Here is a 26,311-nt window from a genome sequence, read left to right as displayed (position 1 = left end):
ATACTTAAGTATCAAAAGTAAAAGTATAAATCATTTCAAATTCCTTATATTAAGCAAACCAGATAGTTTGACGGATAGCCAGGGGCACACTCCAACACTCACACATAATTTACAAACGAAGCATTTGTGTTTAGTGAATCCGCCAGATCAGAGAGTAGCGATGAACAGTAATGTTCTCTTGATAAGTGCGTGAATTGGACCATTTTCCTGTCAAAATGTGACAAGTACTTTTGGGTGTCAGGGAAAATGAATGGAGTAAAAATTATATTATTTTATTTATGAATGTAGTGAAGTAAAAGTAAAAGTTGGCAAAAATATAAATAGTAAAGTAAAGTACAGATACCCCCCCAAAATACTTAAGTACTACTTTAAATAATTTTTCGTTAAGTACTTTATACCACTGAAATGCACTACCGAAAAAGACGGAGCTGACGTGTCAAATGTCTGTGTTGTTTACTATTGAATGCTAAAACGTATAGCTATGCATTGCACCTGTACAGTTCCGGCATATAAATTGGGTGCACCTGTCCTATCTATTGTAGTACAGCTACAAAACTTTCCCGCAAGTCCCATGACAGATGACGTCACCAGGAATGCAGGGCAGTGGTGGATTGACCTGGAAAACGAGAGAGAAAAATAAAGTCTGTGACAAACAATAACGAGAGATTGATTGCGGGGATTAACTGTCGGGTCTCGAAATCATTTATTTCAGCCGCAATGTCTGTGCTATTTTGTTGCCGCTGTGTTTTTCCTTCCGAAGACACCGACGAGGTACTGTATATGGGAACAGGAAAGAAACGTGATTTATTGTCTGGATGTGTTTACAGTAACAAGTACAACCACATTTTTTTATCCGAGGGAGGCATTTGTGGAATAAGATACATTACAAGCACATTATAATCACTCATGCATTAGGCTACTTTCAAATAGGCTTGTTTAAAAACATATAATGTTAAGCCAATAGGTCATTGCATGCATGACAACACACAACCTACATGTATCTGGTTCAGGAAGTGTTATGCCACAATATTACCAACGGAGTGAAACACGGACTACAGAATAGAATAGGTATGTTGTTACAGTATTAGACATTGATCGGATTAGTATAACCCGCCCGATACCTCATTCACACATAGTGGAACGTGTGTTACAGAGACAGCCCCTACTGCAGCCCAAGCTTCCAGAATCAGAGAAGCCAGTGTCGGCCAGACAGCCTCGACCAGCACCCACAGGTTCAATCACACATATTACCATCATATTACAAGTGTGTATGCGTGTGTTATTGACTGTGTGTTTGTGTGTGTGTTTCAGTGAGTCGGAGTGGTCAGTTGGTCCCGAAGCGTGTGGGTGTGAAGGACTTGGACCAGCGGTTCTCTGATGTGACCGAGACGTTCAACCAACAGCATGAGAGCTATGATGTCATGAAGGAACGCATCATATCTCTCCGCCGCACTTACAACTGTAACAATGACAGCACCCTGACTCTGACCGAGTGTGTGAGGAAGATCAAGGAGGAGTACAGTGAGACACACACGCACACGCACACGCACACACACACACACACAAACACACACACAAACACACACACACACACACACACACACACACACACACACACACACACACACACACACACACACACACACACACACACACACAGGCATAACAGAGCCATGCCCTTCCTTTCTATTTATTTCTCTCTCTTTTATTGAACCTTCATTTAACCAGGTTAGTTTCGTTGAGCTAAACATCTATTTTTCAAAAGATACTTCTTCCTGTCCTCTTTTTACCCCTCTCACTCCTGCTACAGATAAAGCCATATAACTTTTTTTTATCTTTCTTTCTTTCTCTCTCTCGCTCCAGAGGACAGCTACAGGGTAACCGTGATGATAAAGGGGTATGACTTCTCTCTCTCTGTGGTTCCGCTGAGGTCTGTGGATGAGGGAGAGAAGTCTCTGCCTCGCCTACTCCGGTTGGCTCAGGATGAGCTCAGGGGCTTTTCCCAGGGCGCCATAGCAATAGTCGCTGCCGGGACCAAGCTCCAGGTGCTGATAGACTGGCTGCTTAGTCGGGGGGAGCGAATGGCGGAGCAGGTCAGGGAGGTGGCACCAACTCATCAGGACCACTGTAGGCTGGAGGAGAACCTGATTGAGACCATGCAGGAAGTGAGAAGGGTGAGGGAGCTTTCGCTAGGGTACTGCCAGCAGGCTAGAGAGATCCAAACTGAGGCCGCACAGATAGCAGGGCTGGCCTGACACACACATACAGACACACTCTGGTAACACTGAATTTATAAATGTCACATTTAAATCTTATGGGAATTAATTTAGGCTATTTTTACTATCATGTAAAAGCACACTATGGACCTACACTGTTACACAACACACTAGATAGTATTTCAGTATTATATAGTGAGTATGTCTATAAACATGTTAGAGAAATTAGCTGTGATATGTCCTAATGTATTCTGGACAGGAATTCCTCATCTAAATCCTAATCTAATCAAACACTGTTGATTAAACCACTGTCAATGTTAGAGATCATGTTAGTGTTTTTTCTATGTTAATACTGTATGTTATTGTATTTTATAACAAATTAAAACTGCAAACTGTTGTTAGTGTCTTAAGTTTTGAATGAATATGTTTGAGTGACATAGCTGAGTATTTAACATTTTTATTCCACACATCACAACCACTTAGCACACAGAGACTTCTTACTGGTACTGACAGGACCCCGCAGCAGGAGAAGGGGATGGAGGAAGGGATAGGGAGAAGGAGGGAGAGACTGTGTGGGGGGTTAGGGGTGGTAGAGAGCGAGAGAGATGTGTGTTAAGAGAGGGAAAAAAGGGAGATGAGAGGATGGGAGAAAAATATTTGCAACTGGTATGTTGCTGTAGTGTGGACTAGGACATGCCAGTCAATAACTTACATAATGTATTAGCTCAAATGTTAAGTACTGCAATTATCTGAAGGCCTACTGTTTCTCTGCATCCATAACCTTTGCATGGCCATTAGCTATGCACCTCATACTGAGACTGGCAGACAGGCTTTTCCCAGGTTAATTATTATGTCAACCTTATATAATTAAGCAATAAGGCCCATACCACAGCTAAGGGCTGCTCTTTCATTTTAGTAATTTAGCAGACACTGTTATCCAGAATGATTTACATGAGCAATTAGGGTTAAATACCTTGGCCAAGGGCACATCAGCAGATGTTTCACCTAGTTGGCTTGGGATTCAAACCAGTGACCCTGACCCAACGCTCTTAACCACTAGGCTACCCGCCGACGACGCAACATGGAGTGCCTGGACACAGCCCTTAGCCGTGGTATCCCATATATCACAAACCCCCGATGTAATTAGAGCAGTAAAAATACATGTTTTGTATTTGGTCTGATATAGCACGGCTGTCAGCCAATCAGCATTCAGGGCTCGAACCACCCAGTTTATAATTATTATTACAGACCTACCATAACATTTTTATATAATGGACCCTGCAGTAACCATGTAAATACAATTTATAATCCAGCATATTATAAATACATACCATTTAAAGATTTGACAACAAAGCTGCTACTCTGGTATTATCCTCAATTACCTCGACACCGGTTCCCCGCAAATTGACACATTGACTCTGAACCGGTACCCACTGTATATAGCCCCGCTATTGTTATTTCCTGCTGCTCCTTAATTGTTTGTTTTTCTTATCTCTTACTTTTTTTGTATTTTTCTTAAAACTGCATTGTTGGTTAACGGATTGTAAGGAAGCATTTCACTGTAAAGTCTACACCTGTTGTATTCGGCGCATGTGACAAATACACATTTATTTGATTTGATTTGATATGGAACATAGTATACTTTCCCTTTTAAAATCACATATCAAAGTTTCATTTAAAAGTTACAACTATAAGATATGATAGCTAAAACACAAAGGTCATAAATCATATAACTATGACCGGACTGTCAAACAGCGATGACAGCGACAATCTACCCTATTTGTGAAAATTATTATGTCCCGCCCCTACACCAAATGTAATTGGTCGCTATTTCTGGAGGCGCGGTTCTTACTTTTTATACTGCTTAACCATTGGCTTACAGGCCTGCCCTTCCGAATTAGTCATTCTCGAGTTCACTTTAGTGTTGGCGAGTGTTGGGAGTAAATGAAAATGGAGGTTTTGATGTTGATTAATGATTTAGCTTGCTAGTGTCTTTATGGAGTAATTGATATCTACCTATTTCCTCGGACGGAACAATAGAGGACTTGGAGACAAAGGAAATCTCGAGATAGCATGATAGTAAGTAAACAAACAACTTTCCAGCCAGCTAGTTCGTCTTCTTGGAGAGCACTTTCTGCATGCACATTTTCAGTTTGAAACCTGGCAGATTCGGTTAGAGATTATGTCGAGCTCAAAAGCATATAAATTAGCTAGATCTGCTGCAAGCGACCTCACACAAAGTAGTTTGCGATAATAGTTAAATAGCAACAGTTTGTATGTAGACACCTACGTTGGCCAGCAAGCTAGCTAGCAGGTTTAACTCTCATTGGCCTGACAAGCCCAGGACAGGCAGCTAGCTTCCTTAGCCAGAAGGCTGTCAAAAAGGTTGTCCCTCAGCTCGTCTTCTGGTTAGCTAGCAAGTACCCCTAGTCTAATTTCAAGTAGTACCCTTTTCAGTCAGTCAGTGGTTTAGTCTCCACATGATGTAGCTAAATGATGATGACAAGGATGATGTTTATAGTGATGGTCTATCTACTGCTTAGGGTTTCTGCCGGTGGATATTGTGGCGGCAGTACGCTGATCAATAGTCCTGTAGGATCGATCAGTGGTGGACACCACATAGACATAGGCGTGTTCCCTGTGCTGAGTCTTTAGTCTTTAGCCAGTTGTGTCTGTGTTCGCTCTGTCAATAATGTTAGATTAAAATCCTTTGTTTCATTATCAATGTTGCTGTTACACACACACACACACACACACACACGTGTATGTGTGTGTGCGCGCTCGCTCCCCTGCCTGTCGGGCAGGTTGAGTAATGCATTGTTCAGATTTTTTGCAATAGCTGACATGTGACGCAGCTTTCCTCAGTAAAGCCCTAGAGACTGGCGAGAAACACGGCTCTAATGCAGTGGAACCTCTGTAGGATGGTACACGCGCACACAGTCCGTCTGCTATACAAAAGATAGGACAGTTTGCCAAACAGCAGTATGAGGAGAGAGCTCTCTGTAAATATGATCAGGGCCGAGCCTATAGTTACCTGAGACAGAGGGGGATGAAGGGAGAGAGAACAGGAGTGTAGGCTGCTATAAGAGGATTCCAGCCTGTCTGCTTTCTCTCTCAGAACCCACAGCTATCAGACCACACACACACAGCTACTAATAAGAGTTAGGCACACTACTGCTGCTGGCAGAGAAACTACTGCAGGGAAGGGGGGGTGCGGATTCTGCAGAATCGGGTGATTGAGCGATGAGGGGAGGAAGTCTGGAGGAAGTAAGAGGTTAGCAAAGCAGGGGCATTATTTCGAAAGAAGAGGCAGATCTGCTAGGATTGTGTGTGTACTCGTGTGAGTGAGTATGAGGATAATGTAGACTATTTTCTGGACATTCCTTCACCTCATTTGGGCTACAGCGCTCTTTCTTTCTCGCTCTCTTTCTCGCCACTGTTTCCTCTAAGGCATGGCACAATTATATGGCTGCCGTGTGTGTTTTACCCTGTAACACAGGAAAAAGCGGCTCGGGCAGCTCTTCCTTCTTTCCTCCAAGCTCTCCAAAACAGGGTGTTCTGATTGGTCCATTCACTTCCTGGCTTTTGCTCCAGTCTGATAACATGCCAGAGCAGCCCTTGGCTTGCCCTGTCCATTTTTTACTTGTTCACTTCCTTGATTCATAAGGAATAAGACTGGTGTAAGAAATATGGTGGAAACTTGCTTTGAACACGGCTAGCCCTTGCTTACACCAACCCATTGTTTTTAAGTGCGTGGGGAGGAGTGCATTCTTTGAAAGGACAGAGAATTGGGACGCATCATAGTGTGAGTAGGTCTATGTATTGGAAAGAGATGTCATAGTTAGTGAGTTGTTTAGGAGGAGTGGGTGGGTGGATGTGTCTGTTCTGTGTGCGTTGGTATACAGTCTTGCGATAAAAGGTCTCTTGCTGACAGCGCAGTAAGTAGTGTGTTGTGTCATAACGTTGATTCAAATGAGCTTGTTCTCCAGTTAGCCAGTGTAAGAGTATGTGATTGGCTGTGCTGTCTGTTAGCTTGTTTCTGATAGGCTGTGTTTGATGGTATTGGTACTGTGATTGATAGATGGAGAAGAAACTACTACTGTGGAGCTAGCATCCACCTGGTGTGTGTGTGTGGAGCTAGCATCCACCTGGTGTGTGTGTGTGGAGCTAGCATCCACCTGGTGTGTGTGTGGAGCTAGCATCCACCTGGAGTGTGTGTGGAGCTAGCATCCACCTGGAGTGTGTGTGGAGCTAGCATCCACCTGGTGTGTGTGTGGAGCTAGCATCCACCTGGTGTGTATGTGGAGCTAGCATCCACCTGGAGTGTGTGTGGAGCTAGCATCCACCTGGTGTGTGTGTGTGGAGCTAGCATCCACCTGGTGTGTGTGTGGAGCTAGCATCCACCTGGTGTGTGTGTGGAGCTAGCATCCACCTGGAGTGTTGTGTGGCTGGCCTATTGATGTTAAAGGTTGTTTGGCTGCTACTCTTGTTTGGGCTTACTGTACCACTCGAACCACACACACACACACACACACAGAGAGAGAGGATTAGAAGTGTAAACTAGCAGAGGAATGTGTTGTTTAAATAGAGAGGATTATGAGGAGAGGCTGCCTGTTTTAAGCTCTGTGGTAGGAACCTAGAGGTCAGTGTGTGTGAGACCGTGAATGGAGTCTTTGTGATTGCAGTTATAACCGGTTGGCAGGCTCTCTGAAACAGGTTTTGTGAAACATGGAGGTGAATATTAGAATACACACACACACACACGCCCACGTTCCTGTTTGGTGTTGGGCAATATTGACCAGCCGCCTCGCAACACTCCACTGTGTCTCCACCTATACTAACAAAAATATAAACGCAAAATGCAACAATTTCAAAGATTTGTACTGAGTTACAATTCATAATGAGGAAATCGGTCAATTTAAATAAATGTATTAAGCCCTAATCTATGGATTTCACATGACTGGGAATACAGATATGCATCTGTTGTCATAGAAAATGGGCCTCACAATGGGCCTCAGGATTTCGTTACAGTATTTTTGTGCAGTCAAATTTCCATTGGTAAAATGCAATTGTGTTCATTGTCCTCTCCATAACCATAACCCCACGACCACCATGGGGCACTCTGTTTGTTTACAACGTTTACATCAACAAACGGCTCCCCCACACGACGCCATTCACATGGTCTGTGGTTGTGAGGTCGGTTGGACATACTGCTAAAGTGACATTGGAGGCGGCTTATGGTAGAGAGATTAACATGAAATTATTTGACAACAGCTCTGGTGGACATTCCTCCAGTCAATATGCCAATTGCACGCTCCTTTAACTTGAGACATCTGTGCCATTGTGTTGTGACAAAACTGCACATTGTAATGATCATGCTGTTTAATCAGCTTCTTGATATGCCACACCTGTCAAGTGGATGGATTTATCTTGGCAAAGGGGAAATGCTCACTAACGGGGATGTAAACAAATTTGTGCACAACATTTGAGAGAAATAAGCTTTTTGTGTTTATGGAACATTTCTGTGCTAATTTATATCAGCTCATGAAACATGGGAGCAACACTTTACATGCTGCTGTAGCTCAGTGATCCCCCGGTACCATGGTCAACGTTTGGTCATTATGTCTTCTAGTCTAATAGGCCAGATCTGAGCTCATGGAACACACTGTGGATGGATGATATTTTCATGATTCATCTAGCTCTGTTTATACCATGCGAGGAGCTGTGTGTGTGTGTGACTTTGTGTGTGTAGTCTCGTGGAACCAGACCAATGTGTTGTGTTTGTGTGACATCTCACACACACACACACACACACACACACACACCACACAGATGTCGTGCTGTACTTCATTGTCTTGAACAAACATATCAACTCCATGAGGGGGAGGGATGGAGAAACGGATGGGGGAGTGGGGGCTTAGCACTGTTTTCCTCCCTTTCTCACACACACACACACACACACTCTTATGTAACTGCGAGAAGGCCTGAAGTAACATTATAAGGAGAGAGCGAGGGAGAGTGCTGTTGATAGTGAGAGAGGTGAGAAACAGCAGAGATTGTGTGACGCTGTAACTGCGGGAGAGTGAGGGGAAAGAGAGATGGATTTTGTGTTGTGTGTCTGTCTTAGTTTGTGAGTGTATTTACAGCAGTGTCTCTTTGCTTCCCAGGTAGAGGTGTGTCCACAGCAGCAGATGAGGGAAGATGTTGGCTATGGACCAAGGAGTGGTGGAGGAGTGGCTGTCAGAGTTTAAGGTGTGTGTCTGTCAGTCAGGTTTAAGCTTTTACCCCCCCCCCCCCAAACCCATAAATAAAATTGTCACAGGCTAAAAATCCCATAGAAAAATAATGACTTTTAGCCTATTCAATGATGGAAATACCAGTCGCTGGAAATGCATTTGACCAATCTATCGGTCTCTAGGTTAATTTGCATAATTTTGTGTAATTAAATTGGTGCGTGTGTATTTTCGTTGGTCATTACGTGTCTTATTTATCACACGAACAGCAAACGGATACAGAGCCTGTATATGAGCGGAAAATCTGTCATACAGCGCGAGAGCTGCTGCTACAGCTCATCACACAGCTCGTTCGTTGCTAATGGGGTAAAGCATGCTTTTATAAGCCCAATCATTACACAACAATTGCAAATGCCATCGCGTCTTTAAAACAGTTTTGATGTCTACGATTAAAAATATATACTTTTTTTATTTCTCAACTGGTAATTGAAGCTTGCTTCCCATTCGCCATTCAAGTACATAGACAATGATAGGCATGCTTTAGTCCATCACACACCGCTTTACAATGAGCTGGAGGCAGTATGCATTTTGAAAACACATTCTTAATGGTTTGAAACCTGAACATTTTACGTAATATTATGAGGCATATCTTACCTTGCTTCAAAGTAGCCTAGCCAAAAGTATTTTATAAAAACTTCCATATGCCATTGAAACCAGTAGCTATTGGTTTTCAAATCAACTTTCTTTCATTGTCCAGTAGCCAAACTTCCATCCTTGTCATATTAGCAACCAATGCTAGTTGCATCTTTAGATCTCCCATTTTTCGACATTTCTAAATGATATTTCCATCTGTCATATGAAACTGCTGACGTGCGGTGTGCTTTTGACAACTGTTTTCCCGCTAATTGCATTATGCAACGAACATTCACGCTTAGCATTCTGCCTTGTGTGCATTGATGAGCTTATACTGTGAAGAAATAATAGTTTATCAACATTTTTATGCTAAATGTTCTGATCTGTTGCTTCAGCCTCCTTTTTAAAGATGTTTTGGTGTAGGCCTACTGGTTGTCCCACAACTGTCCTAGAATCTGTTTGGAATAGGCTATTTCTTTCTCGCACAGAACGACAAACTGACCAGTAGAATAGGTCAACTTTTATACTATGGGGGATAGGCTAGTGATTTTGCTGTTCGTTACTTGTCTTGTTGGCTGAGGAAAAGTACATCTTCAAAGTATGCCTCAGAGTTCGGTAAGAAGGAAGCACGCCGTTGCATCCTCGAGTTGCATGTTCTGTTAAGATGCATTACCATAATCTAAGTGTGATTTCTGTCATTCTGAACACCGTGGGTGGACGCCCTAGTGGGTTATGCACCCAATGAATATGGGTCAAGAAAATTAAATTCTGCTGTCTGACGCCACATTTTCCTAACAGAAACCCTGGTGTGTTTGTGTATGTGTGTTAGGGGAGAGCCAGTGTCACTGTCACCTCATCAGTATTCACTGTATCTCTGTCTGTCTGTCAGCACACACACAAGCGTAGATGTGTGGGCTTAGTACACACACAGTTACCTGTTATTTCAAGGTTGCTCCAGGTACAGAGTGTTGATCTGTATGATTGTTTATAGACCCTCCCTGACAGTGCAGTGTCCAGCTACGCAGCGTCTCTGAAGGAGAAAGGCTCCCTGGTCCCAGCGCTCTACAAAGTCATCAGGGAGAACTACAGTGACGTACGTACTACACATACAACGTTAATGCATGCACTGGTACAATCCGTTTCCACTAGCATTGCTACATTCTGCAAAAATGCTCGCCAGGAGCTTCTGGACTTTGCTACATATCCAGCTAATGAAACACTAACAATCTAGGTATTTAACAGAACTAAGCTAAAACTTCAAAAAGCGAAATCTCCCTCAAACCCTCTCCTCTATGTCTCTCTTCTAGTTGTTGGAGCCAGTGTGTCACCAGTTGTTTGAGTTCTATCGTAGCGGAGAGCCACGGCTGCAGCGGTTTGTTCTCCAGTTCCTCCCTGAGCTGCTCTGGTCCCTCCTCCTCGCTCCGTCTGCAGCCAGGGACCCACATACCTCCGGCTGTATAGAGGCCCTGCTACTGGGGATATATAATCTGGTGAGATACACACACACAGTCTAACACACACACTTTCAGGAGGGTGTGGGGGGCTTAGCAATTAGGGCTTTTTCTCTCTGTCGCTCTCTGTCTGTCTCAGAATAGCAGAGTAGGTCAGCTGTCATTCAGCATCCTGTCCCAGCTATTACTCATCCTGACATTGACAGACAGACAGACAGACACTTTAAGGTGTACTTTTTAAAATAGCTTTTATTTCCCTCGCCCACACACTGACATTCTCTCTCTGTCTTTCTCTCTGTAGGAGATTGTAGATAAGGATGGACAGAGTAAAGTCCTTTCTTTCACTGTCCCCTCCCTCTCCAAACCCTCAGTCTACCATGAGGTAAGTACACCTTTTAAGTTAGTCTTTCTCGATGAACATGGTATATGGATGGAGTTGGCTAACTATTAAATCCTCCCTAGGTGAAAGAGTTTATAATCCATTACCATCTTTAAATAACTTTTTATAGATCAAGTTAGTAATATGAATAAACCCTTCCCCCAGCCCTCCACCATTGGCTCCCTGGCGTTGACGGAAGGGGCTCTAGCTAATCACGGGCTGCGTAGAGTGGTGTACAGCGGGCCTCACCTACAGAGAGAAACCTTCACGGCTCAGAACAGGTCAGACAGAGTTATGGTTGAATTGGAGCTGGGCTGCAGTGTGATATATTTCTTTAATGGCAATTTGGCTGAAGTGTTTAAGATCTTGGTTTATGTTAACGTGTGTGTGTGTGTGTGTGTGTGTGTGTGTGTGTAGGTTCGAGGTGCTGACCTTCCTGCTGCTGTGTTACAATGCAGCTCTCAGCTACATGACCTCCTCATCTCTGCAGTCCCTCTGCCAGCTCAGCTCCAGGTAACACACACACACAGACTCCCCTGCCAGCATCCGCTTATTTGATCCTCTTAAAGTCTTTAGCGGAGAACTGGGCCAAGATACTACCACTTTCCCTCAGAGCCTAGGACACACACACACACACACGAGGTCTCTGTTTGAGGAGTTGTTCATCTGCTGGCAGTGGTTGATCATTAGTGTGATGAATACTGAGCTAAAGAGAGACAGAGAGGTGATCAGCTCACTGCTGTTCTACTCTTTGCCTTAGAGCAGGTATTCCAAAACTAGGTTGCGTTCAATGCCATCGGGGCTGCGCCAAATAAAAATGCGATTCACGTTTGGTTGAGTTAAAAAAAAAAAATTGTCACCCGAGTAGCCTCGTTTCACTGACAAAATTAAACCATCTAGTGTTCAGCAAAAATAACAACACAATGTCAAATACAGGTAGCCTAATAATGAACATCCAATCACATTAACCGTTAGTCTCTTGTGGGAATTTCATTAACAGCCCGTATGTAGCCAAACGTATCTGCTACTTATGTTGGTATCTGTACTGATGGCACAAAAGCCATGACAGGGAGACATAGTGGAGTGGTAACGTGTGTGCAAGCAGTTGCTCCTGATGCCACTTGGGTACACTGCAGCATCCACTGAGAGCCTCTTGCTGCCAAGGGAATGCCTGATAGATTGAAAGAAGTTTTGGACACTACAGTGAAAATGGTTAACTTTATTAAAGCAAGGCCCCTGAACTGTCGTGTATTTTCTGCACTATGCAATGATATGGGCAGCGACCATGTAACGCTTTTACAACATACAGAAGTGCGCTGGTTGTCAAGGGGCAAAGTATTGACACGTTTTTAAAAATTGAGAGACGAGCTTAAAGTTTTCTTTACTGACCATCATTTTCACTTGTCTGACCGCTTGCATGATGACGAGTTTCTCACACGACTGGCCTGTCTGGGTGATGTTTTTTTATCGCCTGAATGATCTGAATCTAGGATTACAGCGACTCTCCACAACTATATTCAATGTGCGGGACAAAATTGAGGCTATGATTAAGAAGTTGGAGCTCTTCTCTGTCTGCATTGACAAGGACAACACACAGGTCTTTCCATCATTGTATGATTTTTGTTTGTGTGCAAATGAACTCAAGCTTACGGACAATGTCAAATGTGATATAGCGAAGCACCTGAGTGAGTTGGGTGCGCAATTAAGCAGGTACTTTCCAGAAACGGACAAAACAAACAACTGGATTCGTTATCCCTTTCATGCCATACCTCCAGTCCACTTACCGATATCTGAACAAGAGAGCCTCATTGAAATTGCAACAAGCGGTTCTGTGAAAATTGAATTTAATCAGAAGACACTGTCAGATTTCTGGATAGGGCTGCGCTTAGAGTTTCTTGCCTTGGCAAATCGCACTGTTAAGACACTGATGCCATTTGCAACCACGTACCTATGTGAGAGTGGATTCTCGGCCCTCACTAGCATGAAAACTAAATGCAGGCACAGACTGTGTGTGGAAAATGATTTAAGACTGAGACTCTCTCCAATACAACCCAACATTGCAGAGTTATGTGAATCCTTTCAAGCACAGCTTTCTCATTAACCTGTGGTGATTTATTCACAATTTTTGATGAACAAATAAGGTTTTATCTGTAAGATGGTTAAATAAAGAGCAAAATTATTGGTTATTGTATTATTATTATTATTTGTGCCCTGGTCCTATAAGAGCTCTTTGTCACTTCCCACGAGCCGGGTTGTGACAGACTCACACTCATTCTTATGTGTAATAAATGTGGTGTGTGGCAGGTTTACAATGATGGCAAAAAAAAACATTTGAGTGCGCTGACCCTGGTGCTGTTTTCTCACAGTGCAGCTGGAGGTTGAATGTTTGAAGGGGTATGGGACTATAAAAAGTTTGGGAACCACTGATCTAGAGGAATCTGGCTGCTTGAAGAAACACAACAGTATATTATGGATGGCTTTACATTTACATTACATTTTAGTCATTTAGTCTTATCCAGAGCGACTTACAGTAGAGTGCATACATTTTATTACATTTTTAAATACTGGCCCCCCGTGGGAATCGAACCCACAACCCTGGCGTTGCAAGCGCCATGCTCTACCAACTGAGCTACAGTGGGACGAATGGCATGGATTTTTCAAATCATACTGGTCTTTTATGAAGAAATTCTCAAAGCATGCCATTTGTGTTCTGGTTGGTGGCTGTATTCTCTGTACTGTGATTGGTTGAATTATGGTATTCTCTGTTGTGTGATTGGTCTACAGGGTGTGTATCTGTGGTTACCCGCGGCAACAGCTAAGGAGGTATAAAGGCATCAGCTCTCGTCTGACCGTCACCTCTGAGTTCCTGGTCCAACTCATCACTGGGATACATTACGCACTGTGAGAAAACACACACACACACACACTATCTCTAACCATGAAACCAGCCTCCTTCACTCACGCTGCCAAACATACTAGAGGTCGACCGATTCTGATTTTTCAACGCCGCTACCGATTATTTGAGGGCCAAAAAACCCCGATACCGATTAATCGGCCATTTAAAAAATAATAATAAAAAAAATTTAAAGACGTTTTTTCCCCGTTTAAAAAAAAAAAGTTGTATTTATTTATTTTTATTTAAAAAAAAATGTATTTAAAAAAAATATATACTTTTACATTTTTTTAAAATATAAAAAAATATATTTTTTAGATTTTTTTTTAATAATTGTTTTTATTTTATTTCATTTTATTTGTAATAATGACAATTACAACAATACTGAATGAACACTTATTTTAACTTAATATAATACATCAATAAAATCAATTTAGCCTCAAATAAATAATGAAACATGTTCAATTTGGTTTAAATAATGCAAAAACAAAGTGTTGGAGAAGAAAGTAAAAGTGCATTATGTGCCATGTAAGAAAGCTAACGTTTAAGTGCCTTGCTCAGAACATGAGAACATATGAAAGCTGGTGGTTCCTTTTAACATAAGTCTTCAATATTCCCAGGTAAGAAGTTTTAGGTTGTATTTATTATAGGAATTATAGGACTACTTCTCTCTATACGATTTGTATTTCATATACCTTTGACTATTGGATGTTCTTATAGGCACTTTAGTATTGCCAGTGTAACAGTATAGCTTCCGTCCCTCTCCTCGCTCCTCCTGGCTCGATCCAGGAACACATCGACAACAGCCACCCTCGAAGCAGCGTTACCCATGTAGAGCAAGGGGAACAACTACTCCAAGTCTCAGAGCGAGTGACGTTTGAAACGCTATTAGCGCACACCCGCTAACTAGCTAGCCATTTCACATCGGTTACACCAGCCTAATCTTGGGAGTTGACAGGCTTGAAGTCATAAACAGCGCAATGCATTGCGAAGGGCTGCTGGCAAACACACGAAACTGCTGTTTCAATCACTGCTTACGAGCCTGCTGGTGCCTACCATCATTCAGTCAGACTGCTCTATACGACGACGACGAAGACGACGAAATACGAGCCTTAGGTCATTAATATGGTCGAATCCGGAAACTATCATCTCGAAAACAAAACGTTTTTTCTGTCAGTGAAATACAGAACCGTTACGTATTTTATCTAACGGGTGGCATCCCTAAGTCTAAATATTCCTGTTACATTGCACAACCTTCAATGTAATGTCATAATTATGTAAAATTCAGGCAAATTAGTTCGCAACGAGCCAGGCGGCCCAAACTGTTGCATATACCCTGACTCTCTTTGCAAGAGAAGTGACACATTTTACCTAGTTAAAAGAAATTCATGTTAGCAGGCAATATTAACTAAATATGCAGGTTTAAAAATATAAATTTGTGTATTGATTTTAATTAAGGCATTGATGTTTATGGTTGGAGCAACGTGTACCTAAGCGATTATATGCAACGCAGGACAGGCTAGATAAACTAGTAATATCATCAACCATGTGTAGTTAACTAGTGATTATGATTGATTGTTTTTTTTTATAAGATAAGTTTAATGCTAGCTAGCAACTTGGCTGCTTGGCTTCTTACTGCATTCGCGTAGCAGGCAGGCTCCTCGTGGAGTGCAATGTAAAGCAGGTGGTTAGAGCGTTGGACTAGTTAACCGTAAGGTTGCAAGATTGAATCCCCGAGCTGACAAGGTAAAAATCTGTCGTTCTGCCCCTGAACAAGGCAATTAACCCACTGTTCCTAGGCCGTCATTGAAAATAAGAATGTGTTCTTAACTGACTTGCCTAGTTATTAAATAAAGGTAAAAAAAATAAAAATAACGATTTCCAATTGTTATGAAAACTTGAAATCGGCCCTAATTATTCGGCCTTTCCGATTAATCGGTCGACCTCTAAAACATACCCTCGTAAAACTGACTATCCTACCAATCCTCGTCTTCGGCGATGTCATTTACAAAATAGCCTCCAACACTCTACTCAGCAAATTGGATGCAGTCTAGCACAGTGCCATCCTTTTTGTCACCAAAGCCCCATATATCACCCACCACTGCGACTTGTATACTCTCGTTGGCTGGCTCTCACAACATATTTGTCACCAGACCCACTGGCTCCAGGTCATCTATAAGTCTTTGCTAGGTAAAGCCCCGCCTTATCTCAGCTCACTGGCCACCATAACAACACCCACCCCATAGCAGGCGCTTCAGCAAGTATATCTCACTGGTCATCCCCAAAGCCAACACCTACTTTGGCCGCCTTTTCTTCCAGTTCTCTGCTGCCAATGACTGGAACGAATTGCAAAAATCACTGAAGTTGGAGACTTATATTTCCCTCACTAACTTTAAGCATCGGCTGTAAGAGCAGCTTACCGATCACTGCAGCTGCACAAAGCCCATCTGTAAATAGCCCACCCAATCTACTTACCTCATCCCCATATTGTTTTTTTTAAAATTTTTGCTCTTTTGCACACCAGTATTTCTGCTTGCACATCATCTGCACATCTATCACTCCAGTGTTAATCTGCTAAATTGTAATTACTTTGACACTATGGCCTATTTATTGCCTTACCTCCTCACGCCATTTGCACACACTGTATGTATATAGACTTTTTGTATTGTGTCATTGACTATACGTTTGTTTATTCCATGTGTAACTCTGCGTTGTTTGTGTCACACTGCTTTGCTTTATCTTGGCCAGGTTGCAGTTGTAAATGACAACTTGTTCTCAACTGGCCTACCTGGTTAAATAAAGGTGGGAAAAAGAAAAAAAAAACCTTTGAACGAGAGGGTTGATTAGTTTGTGTGTTCCAGGTGTAATGGGGAGATGGACCTGGGTTCCAAGGCGCTGGATGATGTTCTGTACCGAGCTCAGCTAGAACTGTACCCTGAAGCTCTACTGGTGGGTGACATCACATACACAAACACACACAGGTGTGTGCCAGGACACCGACCTCTCCCATGTCATGTCACCAGAGGGTGTGCATGTGGTGCCTGTAATCCCACAGTGTTAAAACATTGAGATGTTAATCTGTAATCCTGAAGGCTGCTTCATCAAACCGCAGGCAGCGGTTCTTCAACAGTACTGTAGACACACACACACACACACAGAGCATCCTGTGGTTGTTGTCAGTACTTAACATTGTGTGTGTTATTTAGGTGGGTAATGCCATCAAGTCGTCCCAACAGTGTGCAGCGCTAAAGTCTGGCGCTAGTAAAGAAGGCGCTCGCAGCATTCAGGTGGAGATCACTCCTACTTCCTCTAGGTACGTATGTACTGTCTATCTACACAGTATACTTCCTCCAGGTATGTACAGTGCCTTCAGAAAGTATTCATACCCCTTGACTTGTTCCACATTTGTTGTGTTACAGCCTGCCTTCAAAATTGATTAAATTGTTTATTTTTCTCACGCATCTACACACAATATCACATAATGAAAAAGTTGTATTTTTTGGGGGTGAAAGTGAAATACAGATATCTAGTTTATACTGAACAAAAATATAAACGCAACTTGCAAGAAATTACAATATTTTACTGAGTTACAGTTCATATAAGGAAATCAGTAAGTTGAAATAAATAAATTAGGCCGGACTCCATGCATTACACATGACTGGGAATACAGATATGCATCTGTTGGTCACAGATACATAAAAAATAAATGGGCCTCAGGATCTTGTCACGGTATCTCTGTGCATTAAAATTGCCATCAATAAAATGCAATTGTTTGTTGTCCATAGCTTATGCCGTCCCATACCGTAACTCCACCGCCACCATGGGGCACTTTGTTCACAACGTTGACATCAGCAAACCACTCACCCACACGACGCCGTACACGTAGTCTGTGGTTGTGAGGCTAGTTGGATGTACTACAAAACATTACATTCTCAGGCAACAGCTCTGGTGGACATTCCTGCAGTCAGCATTCCAATTGCACGCTCCCTCAAAACTAGAGACATCTGTAGCATTGTGTTGTGTAACAAAACTGCACATTTTAGAGTGGCCTTGTCCCCAGCACAAGGTACACCTGTGTAATGATCATGCTGTTTAAGCAACTTCTTGACATGCCACCCCAGTCAAGTGGATGAATTATCTTGGCAAAGGAAATACTAATAGGGATGTAAACAAGTGTTATTTTTATTTCAGCTCATAAGACATGGGACCAACACTTGTTGTGTTTTTATATTTTTGTTCAGTGTACGTAAGTATTCACACCTCTGAGTCAATCATTTGTAGAAACACATTTGGCAGCGATTACAGCTATGAGTCTTTCTGGGTAAGTCTAAGAGCTTTCCACACCTGGATTGTGCAACATTTGTCCATTATTCTTTTCAAAATTCTTCAAGCTCTGTCAAATTGGTTGTTGATCATTGCTAGACAGTCATTTTCAGGTCTTGCCATAGATTTTTAAAGTAGATTTAAGTCAAAACTGTAAATCGGCCACTCAGGAACATTCACTGTCTTCTTGGTAAACAACTCCAGTGTAGATTTGGCCTTGTGTTGTAGGTTATTGTCCTGCTGAAAGGTGAATTCATCTCTGTGCCTGGTGGAAAGCAGACTGAACCAGGTTTTCCTCTAGGATTCTGCCTGTCCTTAGCCCCATTCTGTTTCTTTTTTTTATGCTGAAAAACTCCCTAGTCCTTAATGATTACAAGCAAACCAATAACATGATGCAGCCACCACTATTCTTAAAAATATGGAGAGTGGTACTCAATAATGTGTTGTATTGGATTTGCCCCAAACATAACACTTTGTTTTCAGGACAAAAAGTTGAATTGCTTTGTCACATTTTTTGCAGTATTACTTTAGTGGCTCGTTGTAAACAGGATGCATGTTTTGGAATATTTTTAGTCAGTACATGCTTCCATTTCCCTCTGGGAATTCGGTTAGTACTGTGGAGTAACTACAATGTTGATCCATTCTCAGTGTTCTTCTATCCCAGACATTAAACTCTCTAACTGTTTTAAAGTCACCATTGGCCTCATGGTGAAATCCCTGAGCGGTTCCCTTCCTCTCCGGCAACTGAGTTAGGAAGGACGGCCTGTACAGTATCTTTGTAGTGACTGGTATATTTATATATCCAAAGTGTAATTAATAACTTCAACATGCTCAAAGGGATATTCAATGTCTGCTTTTTTTATTTTTACCTATCTACCATTAGGATGCCTTTGTGAGACATTGGAAAACCACCCTGATCTTTGTGGTTGAATCTGTGTTTGAAATGCACTGCTCAACTCCAGGACCTTACAATTATCTGTATGTGTGGGGTACAGAGATGAGGTAGTCATTAACACATCATGTTAAGCACTATTAGTGCACTCAGTCCATGCAACTTATTATGTGACTTGTTAAACACATTTTTACTCCTGAACTTATCGGCTTGCCATAACAAAGAGGTTGGAGACTTATTGACTCAAAACATTTCAGCTTTTCATTTTTAATTCATTTGTAAGAATTTTGAAAAACATAATTCCACTTTGACATTATGGGGTTATTGTGTGTAGGTCAGAGACAGACATTTTTTTCCTTCTATTTAATCAATTTTAAATTCCGACTAACACAACAATGTGGAATAAGTCAAGGGATGTGAATACTTTCTGAAGGCACTGTATGTATATACAATAAATATAAATATATTTATTATATATCTCTACACAGTATATTTCCTCTAGGTACATTTTTATTTATTTCACCTTTATTTAACCAGGTAGGCCAGTTGAGAACAAGTTCTCATTTACAACTGCGACCTGGCCAAGATAAAGTATAGCAGTGCGACACAAACAACAACACAGAGTTACACATGGAATAAACAAACGTACAGTCAATAATACAATAGTCTATATACAGTGTGTGCAAATGAAGTAAGATTAGGGAGGTAAGGCAATAAATAGGTTGTAGTAGCGAAATAATTACAATATAGGAATTAAACACTGGAGTGATAGATGTGCAGAAGATGAGTGTGCAAGTAGAGATACTGGGGTGCAAAGGAGCAAAATAAATAAAATACAGTATCCATTTTGAGCTATAGTTATAGGTTCATAGATTGTTGTTATTTTTTTAGTGGAAAATTGTCTTTTGGATTTTCACATTGCACTCAATAACAGTTCAATGTGAACATAAGATCTTGATTTGTAAACATAAATATTGTTTTTTGATGGATGGTGACGATTTTGATAGACTGCATTTTATATTGATTTTCCTGTTTACCTCTTTTGAACTACTAATAATTGAATGTGAATTCCCTCCTGTAGGATTTCACGGAATGCGGTCACGTCACTCTCTATCAGAGGACACCGCTGGAAACGACATGGTAAGGCTCGATCACACAGACAGACAGAGAGTGGGTTTAGAAACGCTAACTTGGAGTCAGTAGGGTATCTGGCCTATTATCTGTAGCTAGTCTAGTGATTATAGACATTAGGCTGTCTGTTTGCAGTAAGAGGTTCTCAGTTCCAGACCCTTCCGCTCACCCATCTCTACTAACTACTCTCTACCGGAGTTCAGCATGCCATGGGTTCTCCACATCAGGACGTTTATTTAGCTTCTTATCATTCACTACAGCTCTGCTCATCTGTCTTCTCTATACATTATCACTGTCTGTACATGTTACCTAGACATTATCACTGTCTGTACATGTTACCTAGACATGTTATTACATTTAATGTTTACTGTCTATACATGATCACTGCCTCGTCTGTTTTAATAGTTTACTGTATGCATTATTATACATGCATGTACAGTTGAAGTCGGAAGTTTACATACACCTTAGCCAAATATATTTCAACTCAGTTTTTCACAATTCCTGACATTTAATCCTAGTAAAAATTCCCTGTCTTAGGTCAGTTAGATCACCACTTTATTTTAAGAATGTGAAATGTCAGAATAATAGTAGAGATAATTATTTCTTTCAGCTTTTATTTCTTTCATCACATTCCCAGTGGGTCAGAAGTTTACATACACTCAATTAGTATTTGGTAGCATTGCCTTTAAATGGTTTAACTTGGGTCAAACGTTTCGGGTGGCCTTCCACAAGCTTCCCACAATAAGTTGGGTGAATTTTGGCCCATTCCTCCTGACAGAACTAGCGTAACGGAGTCAGGTTTGTAGGCCTCCTTGCTCGCACACGCTTTTTCAGTTCTGCCCACACATTTTCTATAGGATTGAGGTCAGGGCTTTGTGATGGCCACTCCAATACCTTGACTTTGTTGTCCTTAAGCCATTTTGCCACAACTTTGGAAGTCGCTTGGGGTCGTTGTCCATTTGGAAGACCCATTTGTGACCATGCTTTAACTTCCTGACTGATGTCTTGAGATATTGCTTCAATATATCCACAAAATGTTCCTACCTCATGATGCCATCTATATTGTAAAGTGCACCATCCCCCTCCTGCAGCAAAGCACCACCACAACATGATGCTACCACCCCCGTGCTTCGAGGTTGGGATGGTGTTCTTCAGTTTGCAAGCCTTCCCCTTTTTCCTCCAAACATAAGGATGGTCATTATGGCCAAACAGTTCTATTTTTGTTTCATCAGACCAGAGGACATTTCTCCAAAAAGTACAATCTTTGTCCCCATGTGCAGTTGCAAACCGTAGTCTGGCTTTTTTTGGCGGTTTTGGAGCAGTGGCTTCTTCCTTGCTGAGTGGCCTTTCAGGTTATGTCGATATAGGACTTGTTTTACTGTGGATATAGATACTTTGTACCCGTTTCCTCCAGCATCTTCACAAGGTCCTTTGCTGTTGTTCTGGGATTGATTTGCACTTTTCGCACCAAAGTACGTTCATCTCTAGGAGACAGAACGCGTCTCCTTCCTGAGCGGTATGACGGCTGCGTGGTCCCATGGTGTTTATACTTGCGTACTATTGTTTGTACAGATGAACGTGGTACCTTCAGGTGTTTGGAAATTGCTCCCAAGGATGAACCAGACTTGTGGAGGTCTACATTTTTGTTTTTCTGAGGTCTTGGCTGATCTCTTTTGATTTTCCCATGATGTCAAGCAAAGAGGCACTGAGATTGAAGGTAGGCCTTGAAATACATCCATAGGTACACCTCCAATTGACTCAAATGATGTCAATTAGCTTATCAGAAGCTTCTAAAGCCTGACATAATTTTCTGGAATTCACCAAGCTGTTTAAAGGCACAGTCAACTTAGTGTATGTAAACTTCTGACCCACTGGAATTGTGATACAGTGAAATAATCTATCTGTAAACAATTATTGGAAAATGTATCATGCTCAAAGTCTTGACCAACTTGCCAAAACTATAGTTTGTTAACAAGAAATTTGTGGAGTGGTTGAAAAACGAGTTTTAATGACTCTAAGTGTATGTAAACTTCCGACTTCAACTGTACATTGTCACTGTCTGCATGTGCAGTGTCACCATATTCTGTATACTGTGTGATCATCATGATTTTGTCTAGGATTTCTTTTGCCATCACATTTATTTTACTGTCTGTGTGTGTCTCTTATCTGTCTTTCGTGTGTTTTATATCTGTCTCCATCTCCATGACCCCAGAGTCCCAGGAGGTCAGTGTAGATGGTGACCCGGCGACCCCTGGAGGTCAAGGGTCATCCATCCCAGAGATCAGTGTGACGATGCCCAACGGAGACTCTCTACGACCCCGCGACCCCCGACCTTTAACCCAGTCCGATCCTGAGCCGCTGGGGTCAGCCTCAGAGGTCAGCCCCACCCACGACCCCAGTCCTAGGGGTCAGGAGGTCAGGAGGCAGAAGTCTGTGAGGCGATTGGTGGACGAGAGTTCTGGGCCCTCCTCCGCAGGAAGGGCCCAGTACTAAGACCCTCCCCATCCCCGGGGTAACCTAAGTAACAGTGTGTGGAGGCGTGGTCTTCTCTAAGCATGACGGTTGATTGGTTGGCTGACTAACTTTCGCCGCACTGCGTTGCCTCCTGACATGTCCTCCGATTTACTCAGTTTGAGAGATCCCTTCCTCCTCATCACTCACTCCATCCATTTTCTCTCTCTCTGTGTGTGTGTGTGTGGCGGGGGGTGGAGGTATTTTGGTCTCTAAAACGACTAGCTCCAACACATCCCTGGGTTGCCGGGAGAGACAGACTGCTTTCTCCTGATTGGTTAGTTGCAGCAGCTGAGGAGAATAGGCAGCTCTGGATTGGTGATTAGTCTCTTCCCCAGTATTTATTTTGTTTTAATTTCAGTATGTATATCAGTTCAGTGTGTCTGAAGGACCTGCCTATCTGTCTGTCTGCTGGTATAAGATAGTAGATTGCAGTCAGATGTGAGTTGTTAGTCGTGTGTTTTGTGGTTGGTTGGTATGTGTGTTGCTTTCTACAACTCCTGCTGTCCAGACCTCTGCCTGTTGCTGTTCTCAGATAACTACTAACTGTTGATACTTGATAAGTTAACTGATCGTAGCACCACTAACTGTAGTACAGCTGAATGGCATCCATGTAAATAGGTGTCTTTACTCACTACCAGGGTCAGCACCAGCCCACTGTCCTGCTCTACTATTCTGTCTGTCATTTAACAAAAACTAACCCCTCTCTCTTTGTCTCTCTAGACGCAGTGGATTTGGGTTCCCCGGACGAGTTGATGGATATCTCTGAAGTGGACGAAGGGGTGTGGCCTACAGGAGGGTCTGGCCCGGACTCACTGACTCCACCTACCATCACTATCAACAACAGCGTTACCCCTGGGGTGGGAGGGGCCAAGACAGGAAGCAGGAAGTGGCATCTAGGCGGATGGTCGCATAAGGAGAAGGAGGCTTGTCCTCCAGGGGGGCAGACCCTGGGCGAGAACCTGGATCTGTCAATCAAACGTCTGACGCTGACATCCAGCCAATCGGTGCCCAAGGGACCGAGCCATAGCGCACTGAGCAGCCTATCGCGTACGGCCAGCGCTGTGTTCTCCCGCTCCTTTGAGGGAAACAACACCGGGGGTAACCGTGGCAACCCAGAGCCTGGCCGCTATTCGTGCAGTGGCAGCCTGCAGGAGGAGGAGTTAGGCTATCTAAGCCCCACCCCCAACCACAACCAGCGCTCGCCCAGCATCAGCGTGCACTTTAGGAGCGACCTGTGAACCCTGACCTCTAACTCTTGAGCTCTCACCCCATCTCAACCCTCTAACCCCATGCCCCTGTACCTGTGACCTGTACTCCCAGCCTGCCAGGAGGACTGGAACACAAATTCATGAACCCATTCCCTCTTATCCCCCTCCTTTCCTCACCATCCCCCTTTCTTTCCTATCCATACCATTCTTCATCTCCTTCTCTTCTTCTTCAGTAAGACAGCTGCCCCCTCTAGAAACCGGCTTCTCTCCTTCCCTTCCTCTCTCTCCAAAGTGAGAGCCTGGTGTGAGAGCAGGGAGCCTGTGTCCATCCCTCCACCCTGGAACTACAGAACCTCCAGACAGATCTACAGACTGTTTTCTGAGAGGGTTTGGAAATGGAGTATTTAAGACTCTTGTTTGTCCTGTTTGGCTTTCTGTACATCCCTCCAGACCACGCCCCCAACACCGGGCAAGTACGGTGTGTGTGAGCTTGCATGTGTGTGTGAGCTTGCATGTGTGTGTGAGCTTGCATGTGAGTGTGAATGCAATCAAGCGTTAGCGACTGTTTTTAGAATAAAGGTTGCTGATTGCTGCAATGAACAAGGTGTGATACTCCCAAAAATAAAATGAAATAACTACAGTCTCTAGTGAAACTCTTTTTTTCCAGATGCCCTCTCTTTCCCCTCTCCTTACTCATCATGCACTAGGCCCTAGTGACTAGGGGTTGAATGAACCCTAACACAATGTGACCTCCACACGCCCGTTGCCATAGCAAATATTTATTCATCCAGTCTGAATAATTCTGCATTCCACAAAATGATTAAATGACAGACCACAAAAATGATAGAAACCAAAAAGAATCATTAAAGTCTTTCATGTTTACATGTGAAAAGTATTGATTGATGTCGTCCTACTAGAATCAATATTTATCTTTCTGTGGTTATTTTCTCCCTGGTTTGATCAACAAACAAGCTGATTGGGGTCATTTATGTTTCTGATCAATAAATTGATTTGTTAAGTTTATGATAATGTATAAACTGTTTGTATGATGTAAACTGTGGAATTTTCCTATGACTGAGAGACTTGGGTTTTTAAATATAGATGCAACAATATATCAAAAGCAGTGGGGCGCCTACCTGCTTCCGGTATTGATATGCATAAGCGGGAAGTCACCCCGTTGTCGATGCTGATGTCATATTGCTGCGTCTACCTTTAACTGTGGTGTTCTATGTACGGCAGACAGTGGTTATAAATGTGGTATTTTCCTACGAGAGGGAGGGAGAGACAGTTGTCGTTTGAGCCGTATTGAATCTCCTCAGTGTTAAAGCACAAGAAGAATCCAACCCAAACCTGCACGATACGTGCCTGACGCCCAAACCACACCACCACCAAACCGAACACACCCCTAGGCCTAGGAGTAGTGGGTATAGGGGCTCGGGAATATTGGTATGCTTATACAAGATGGGAATAGGTTTATAGGAGTTGGTTTGGGATTAGGCCTGTAAACTGTCCTCTCCTCCAATCCCTTTCCACTCTGAAGTGTCAGTACAGTAATGTTGTGTTTGGTTGATCTTTGAGTGATTGGTTGATTTAACTTATTATATATATATATATATTTGATGTTAACATGAACTTGACTGTTTGTCTGTTCTCTGGTTTATCATCACCTGCTTTATAACATAATGGAAATTGAGGATACAGACATAAAGAACACGCTCCCTTTGAGGAGAGGCGCACTGCTTACTGGCGGAACATTTGAAGTCAATGATTGCATGACAGTCACACTCCATTTGGTGGCAATGAAGTTCGCTGTGGTGCAGATGGAGAGAAGAGTGTTGGGTGTAGGTCATGTGCTACTGGACATCTGAATGCAGAATAACATCTGCCCTACTGGAACCTTTGTTCTAGAACCAGTGTTCTATCAGTCTGTCAGTGTTCTAGATCTGTTTTATATTCATACGGTGGAACAATAACAATCATGTTTCTGTATTCTGTTGCTTTATGGAATGTCATGAATCTGTACATATTGTTGTTGGACTTCAGTTGTTGGTTTGGCCTTTCTGTCTGAAGATAATGCTCTGCTAGAGCTACTCTGAGAATAAAATCGTTCTATATTTCACTATATGTCTGACCCTGTTCTTCATCATACACACATTTATTTTACTCTCCTTGTGAGGACCAAATAATTTATTCCCATTAAAAATCCGAGTTTCCTTAACCTAAACATAATTCTAACCCTAAAATAGCCTTTGTCCTCTTCCCACTTGTCTGAATTTCCCTTGATTTACCGTCCTTGTGAGAACACGGAGAGTAAAAGCAAAAACAGTCATCCTAACATGATGGCTCTCAATCCAAAACATCTGAGTGAAAGTATGCAGCCATTTTATGTGTATGTATGCATTTATGTGTATTTATGATCATTTTAGGCGTAATGTTGA

At 42.5% G+C, this 26,311-nt stretch overlaps 2 protein-coding genes across 7 annotated transcripts; both read left to right on the top strand.

Moving 5' to 3' along the window:
- Positions 1-497: 497 nt before the first annotated feature.
- si:ch73-345f18.3 (uncharacterized) lies at positions 498-2,613 on the top strand. The gene is made up of 4 exons (XM_029732394.1): positions 498-771; positions 1,154-1,232; positions 1,312-1,521; positions 1,864-2,613. The coding sequence occupies exons 1-4, from the start codon at positions 718-720 to the stop codon at positions 2,253-2,255; spliced, it is 735 nt and encodes a 244-aa protein (XP_029588254.1). The 5' UTR covers positions 498-717; the 3' UTR covers positions 2,256-2,613.
- A 1,515-nt stretch (positions 2,614-4,128) lies between these two features.
- hycc1 (hyccin PI4KA lipid kinase complex subunit 1) lies at positions 4,129-25,992 on the top strand. Of its 6 annotated transcripts, none has more exons than XR_003871690.1 (13): positions 4,129-4,295; positions 8,384-8,468; positions 10,074-10,175; positions 10,390-10,572; positions 10,835-10,915; positions 11,078-11,193; positions 11,330-11,425; positions 13,697-13,813; positions 16,667-16,754; positions 17,012-17,118; positions 20,102-20,160; positions 22,364-22,980; positions 23,386-23,472. XR_003871690.1 is itself a non-coding variant. In XM_029732392.1 (13 exons), exons 2-12 carry the CDS (start codon positions 8,418-8,420, stop codon positions 22,642-22,644), a joined length of 1,281 nt encoding a protein of 426 aa, XP_029588252.1. In that variant the 5' UTR covers positions 4,129-4,295; positions 8,384-8,417; the 3' UTR covers positions 22,645-22,663; positions 23,386-23,508. The 6 variants fall into 6 exon arrangements, 5 of the variants coding, with proteins under 5 accessions (XP_029588252.1, XP_029588253.1, XP_029588249.1 ...); XM_029732392.1 differs by having other exon boundaries at positions 22,364-22,663; positions 23,386-23,508; XM_029732393.1 differs by having other exon boundaries at positions 22,364-22,678; positions 23,386-23,497.
- The last annotated feature ends 319 nt before the right edge of the window (positions 25,993-26,311 follow it).

The sequence above is a fragment of the Salmo trutta genome, chromosome 34 (assembly GCF_901001165.1).
Source record: "Salmo trutta chromosome 34, fSalTru1.1, whole genome shotgun sequence".
Classification (NCBI taxonomy): domain Eukaryota; kingdom Metazoa; phylum Chordata; class Actinopteri; order Salmoniformes; family Salmonidae; genus Salmo; species Salmo trutta.
The sequence above is the reverse complement of the archived record's forward strand: the minus strand, read 5'-3'. Positions and strand labels throughout refer to the sequence as shown.